Source organism: Melanostigma gelatinosum (genome assembly GCF_949748355.1).
Source record: "Melanostigma gelatinosum genome assembly, chromosome: 11".
NCBI classification, from domain to species: Eukaryota; Metazoa; Chordata; class Actinopteri; order Perciformes; family Zoarcidae; genus Melanostigma; species Melanostigma gelatinosum.
Window position 1 is genome coordinate 18224136 of NC_136644.1, and position 6000 is coordinate 18230135.

General features: G+C 43.1%; 1 protein-coding gene across 1 annotated transcript in view; it reads right to left on the reverse strand.

The window, feature by feature from the left end:
* Window positions 1-5455, reverse strand: part of lef1 (lymphoid enhancer-binding factor 1) — a 41788-nt gene extending 36333 nt beyond the window's left edge. The window contains 6 exon segments of the mRNA XM_079278850.1: window positions 1101-1136; window positions 1138-1211; window positions 1214-1225; window positions 2476-2542; window positions 4400-4482; window positions 4485-5455. Of these exon segments, the coding sequence (XP_079134976.1) occupies window positions 1101-1136; window positions 1138-1211; window positions 1214-1225; window positions 2476-2542; window positions 4400-4482; window positions 4485-4599 (387 nt within the window). The 5' untranslated portion in view covers window positions 4600-5455.
* Between the last annotated feature and the right edge of the window lie 545 nt (window positions 5456-6000).

The following is a 6000-nucleotide window of genomic DNA, read 5'->3' on the forward strand; positions in this document are numbered from 1 at the left end:
CCAAACTAAATGTTCTTCTGGTATGATAGTGAATTCAAAGCCACTGATTGGTTCATATTAAATCTTTATTTGGTAATATATTGTGCTGCATGCGTTTTTGACCCAAGAGATTTTGTAGCTATTTATAAACCGCTATTTTCATTTTTAATATTTTAAAAAGAGGCCATGAAAACAGCCGTATATTAGCTGATGACCTTTTCTTAGCCTCATGTAGGGCTGTGACTATAAGGATTCTATTCTTATCAGCCGTATCTGATTCTTCTTTCACGAATGTTTGGTATCTAACATTTATAAACAAGGACACATAACAAGTTATCACCGTTATCTCAAAATTGCTTATTTTGTCTGAGGAACATTCCAAACCACAAAATGAAATATAAGCGATTGCTGGAAAGCCAATGTTAACAATGTCTTATTTTTTTAGGGACATTGACAATTAGAGCCAGAAATAGGTGCACATTCTGCAATACCATATCTTTTATTTAAGTGCTGATTTGATTAAGTAGTACAATATCTTTTTCTGTGATTCTTCAATGGAATTTGATTTAATTTTTTGAGTTCATCAATATGGACAACAAGGGATCATAATTCAGATGTGTTAAAAGTGAGACCGCGTATTAGAGTCTGTGTGAGTCTGTAGAGTGTGTTTCTTTCATCCCCAGTCACGTGATACTTTACAAGTGATATCCCAAACAGCGCCTGAACATCCGTTTTAACCTGAGCAGGTGCAACAGGAAGTCAAATCTATGCAGGTCTATCATCATCCTCCATGTTTGTTGTTGCATTTGACCCCACAAGAGTGTGTTAACGACCAAATGTGTTGCTTCAGAAGAGCACTTTCAGTGCGACGTCAACAACTACGTCAACAAAAAAAACATAGCCCTGAACCCACCAAAGAAAATAAATGTCTTGCCTCAATTATACTGCCAAATAACACTGATTCAAGAGTTTTTTCTATGAATCCTTGCCACGCAAAAATTGGGAAAGGTGGGATACCTTTGTGCCCTTCAGCCAAATTGCTAGTTTACGTTTTGTTAGCCTCAAGCAAAAGCACGTTTTTGACATTGTTACACACACAAGAAGAGCGAGTTGGTACTGACCGTTCTGGGCATGGGCGGCGAGAGGGAGCCATTGTCCCATGTAGGAGTCGTTCATGTTGCTCATCATGATGTAGCCCGGGTAGCCCTGGTACGGATGCCCTTTACTGTACAGTCGTGGAGTTTTCCTGATTAGAAAAAAAAAGGAGTGTCAATTTACTGCTCATGTTTGCAAAAACATGCAAAAACATCCTATGATGCCATTCTTTTAAATGTATCAACATCAAAACTCTTTGTGTTTCTCACCACACTGGAGCTCAGATAAACAAATCTTACGAATGGTAAATTCTAAATTCGCTTCGGTCAATAAAACAGACGGTTATTAATGATAAACCGCTGAGCACAAAGTCTCCCTGCCTCTTCTGAAGCCGTAATGATATCACTGTCGATCGCTTTAACCCCGCGCCCCGTTTCGCCTGGGCCTTTTGTTCGTGCCCTTTCTTCCCGTCTTGGAGAGGAGGGGGTCGTATTATACAGAAGAACAATGGAGCCCCCTCTGTGCCAATTAGCACCAATTAGAAGAACATACAGACTGTGTCAAAACAGGAGACGCCCCGACAGTTCCACTGTGCCTTTGACCTGAGAGTAGGGAGCTTTATTCAAGAGGCCTCAATGCAGCGCCACTCGCCGCTCTACTGCGCGCAGAGTAATAAGGCCTGGGGGGGGGGGGGGGGGGGGGGGTGTTTGTGGTATACAGCCTGATGGCAACATGGATCTTGTTGTGAAGAAAGCCAGTGTTTGGTCTGAGGGGGATCCTATTCAGGAGCAAAAGGGGAACAAAGAGGAGACACACTCCTCCTCGAAGCCCGAATGACGACATGCAGTCGCCGGGTCAGAATACAAATACCCAGAGAGCAAAGAGCCTCGGGCGGCAGCAACATGTTGCATGCAACCGTGCGACCAGAGAGCTGGAATAGTTTGTTGTGGTGATAAAGGAACACAAGAGACAGAAATGTGATTTTTTTCTTTCTTTTTTTTCTTCCTTTGTAGGATTTTTAATCCTTCTGAAAATGAACACATCTGAAACGGGCATATTCGTTCCTGCTTCCAAGTCTGCAGGCACCCTCATCTACGAGGTAACAGGTACAGTGTGTCCTGACCAGACTTGTATCTGAGATTATCTGTCTGAGTGCAGCAAAAAAAAAACAGGGGCTCTGATAAGAGGAGGATCAACAGTGCAAGAGTGTGACTGATCACTTCTGTGTGGGGAAAACGAGGTTGCACTTTTTCCCCACCGTTCTCTCTTAAAAACCTCAACTTCTCGAGCTGCAACGAATCCTTCTGAAATTCGGAGGCTTCGCTGCAGCTAAACGTCGTGCCGGTTGTCCGATAGAGCATGCTGATATAACGAGCTCTCGCTGAAGGCGGCGTCACTTACCATCCTCCAAATGGTCTCTGTGTTTTTCATGATATGAATCGTGCGGTATTTGGGACTGTCTAGCTGCCTGTGAAAAGAAAAAGAAAAAGAATAAAAAATGTAAATGATGGTGAATCAATTAAGACGCCTTGAAATGCAGTTACACACACAAACATGCTCATTCGGTCAGACACCCACAAACACTGCTGGGACAAATGCCGTCCCTTTTGCTTGTCACCAAAGCAGAACAAGCTTGCACACGCACACGCACACACACACACATACAAAACCATCTATAAGAGAGGTGATGGAGCAGCCTGCATCAAAGCTTCAAAAGAACCACTTAATTAAGCTTCATGTCATTAAGGAGCAATACAAATGAACTTGTTTTCAATACCATAGGCCCACTCTCAGTTTCATCTCTCAGTTTATGTGTATTTATGTTGGAAATAAAAAAGCCTCTCTGTGCAAAGTGAAATAAAATCATCCCCATGAAAAGAGAAAATGGTGGAGACAGTTTTTGGCTTTACAGAAATAGAAATCCCCGGCTTTTCGCACTGCCATTTCCTTTCTCTTTGCAATTGAGAATTGGGAAGAGGACCTCTTTTTTGGAGTTCAGACCCCTCCGGATGGCTTCAAGCTGAGCGAGGGGAGCTTCACTGGATTCCTAATTAACATTCAGCCTCTGTCTCGTGTGTCTCTAGGACATTTTGGTGGTGGATGTGTACAGTCTCGTTTAGGATGTGCCCAAAATTGTATTAACACTGCGGTTAATAACAAAAACTGTGTGATGGGAAGCTGCAGCCTGCATCCTGAGGTCGGTGCACGGGTAGTAAACGAAATGAATTCAAACTGTGATGTTTCATGACCACGCTGCGTCTTTATGTGAACTTATAAAATGGCATCTTGCGAGCACAGAATTAAAAGGTAACATTTTTGGAAACATTCAAAATTCATCATTTATAATTCTTTAATTGAGATTAAATTTGCATTTACATACATAATACATTTCTTTTGATTTTACTCTTAATGCCTGCTTTTAATCTGATCGGTGAGGGTGGACCAGATCTAATGCAGTACATGTGTTCAATATTTTTCCCCGACCCCAAAAGCATGCAAAAATAAATATATAATTGGGGGTATTAAACGAACACGACAATTATCAAATACCATGATGATGTCAGAAAAAGATTCACATCTTGGTCACAAAAGAAGTGGATGAAATAGATGAATCATCTCGTTTATCAATAGGATTTAAGCCAATGTGTCTGCTGTTACCAGCTGCTGAAGGTCAACCTGAACCCCTGCAAATACAGCTGTTAGCCTACTTGTCACTGGCAGCACACAAGGCCCCAATTCCTACATCTTAAATGATGTAATATAATTATTTTTTGGGGGGTTTCCATATCTTACGACACACTAATGAACTATAACTGCCACAGATGTTCACGTGTGCATTTACACTGATAATGTTTACAAAAGAACAAGTTCACTGGGTGCTTAGGATGTAACATGTAGAGGTTTCTGGAGGTGGAGCTGGTACACCTGAGTCAGTAGACTGCAGTACAATTTAAAGGTCAAAGTTCAGTTAAGGCTATAAATGCACCTGAACTCAGCTTGTGCTTTTTTTTTCTATTCTAAGACAAATCTTGATGATACAAATGCTGAAGACGTTATGAAACTGAGCAGGGTCTCACAGGAGGAAATTCATTTTAGGCCTATTTGCTCTTAAAGCTCACCCAATCTTTCAAAGCTGTCAAATCAATTGAGGTAAGCCCTGAGTAACAAATTAAAAAAGAAAAGGGGCCAAGAGCTGAACGGAAACCAGGTCTTTAAATGATTAAAACCACAAAACAACTTTGTTTACTGGCCTGATGCAGGCATGCTTCTCCTCTCTGCACCTTCTTCATTCACCACATCAGTCACAACACGCAGCATTACTCACGTGATGGATGTTGCTGTTGGGGCTGCTCTCCGACTCGTTGACCAGAGATGACTTGATGTCCGCCAGGTCTCCCTCCTCCTCGAGTGGCTGAGCTCGGCGAAGATCTGCTCCTTGTGCGGGTCTCCTTCGTCTTTGAACGCGATCATTTCGTCCGTAGCACACAGCTCCGGGTCTCCACCGCCGCCTGATAACTGTGGCATTTTCTTTTTTTTTGTATTTGTTTTTACTCTGTTTGTTTCACTGAGGAAAACCCAAAGACAACACACACACACGCTCGCTCGCGCGCGCGCGCGCCAGCACTGTCCTAAACTACAGAGGGGGAGAAAAACTCCCACTAAAATCCCCCCGAAACCGAGTGCGCAAACGTCTCCCTCTTTGACCGGAGCGTCGAGTCACTGGAAGCGGCGTGCGAACACGCTGCCGGTGTGTTTCTACCGACGCAACAGGAGGAGCGGGGGCTCGTGTCGGCGTCCTTTTCTTTTTCAACACGACTGTTTGAACGTAAAAAGGGCTGAAAGCTCAGACCCAGAAGAACTTGATATGCTAAACTTAAGATGTAAAAGGCTCTCCAGTGCGCGCCTCAATGTCATGAAGGGGGGTAAAAAAGGAAGACAAACCACGTGTTAGAATATCATCACTCGTGTTTCAGTCCACACACACACACACACACACAACCGACGACGGATATGGTCCAGTAAAAAAAAAAATAGACTCAACGTTAAAAAAGTGAGAAATAATATTTCCTCCGTGGTCCAGTGAAGAAGCTGCGTGGTCCTTGAAAGTAGGGGAGAACAAAAAGCAAAAAAAAGTAGGCTAACAAAACCAAAACACCGTCTGGGGATGAAAAGGTAAACTGATGGATGTGCAACTGGAACAAACACAGTTGTAACACCTAGACAAGACAACAAGCAACGCAGTACGCCGCTTTCATGCTTCAAAATACATCCTCGACGCAGGAGGGACAAAAGCAAAAAGTCATAAAACAATCAGAAAAGAAGGTAGAGAGGAGGAAAAAAAAACCTCGCTCGTGTGGACCGACTTCCCACTGCTCCCACACTGCTTCCACAGTGTAATGTAACCAGTGTGTGTATGTGTGTGTTGGTAATGTAGCTGTGCTCCCTCCTCCTCCTCTCTTCAGTCATTGGGAGGAAGGAGAGATGAAAGGGAAGCCGACACTCTGATTGACACCGCACCGATTGACACTCTCCTGAGAGAGAGATTTATACGCGGCTCACAACAAATGGGCAGACGGCAGGGGAAGAAGATGAAGAAGATGAAGAAGAAGAAAAGGGAATGAAGCGGTGAGGCTGACACACGCGCTGTGGTGTGATCGGTTAAATCATCATGAATACAAAGTATTGCAGAAATAGAGGGGGGGGGGGGGGGGCAAGACGAGCTTAAACTTGTTTGGCCGACACAGGAGAGGTGCAATTTAATATAAACGCAAGAATTGGCAACAGTGTTATTTTCTGCGGTAATACCCAACAACCTTGGTTCCCACGTGAGAAGAAGATAACATATATTTAGGGGTTTGTTCCATGTGTACAAATAATAAAAGTAAGGTGTGTATCTGGTTAAACATACCTATACAAGAATCATAT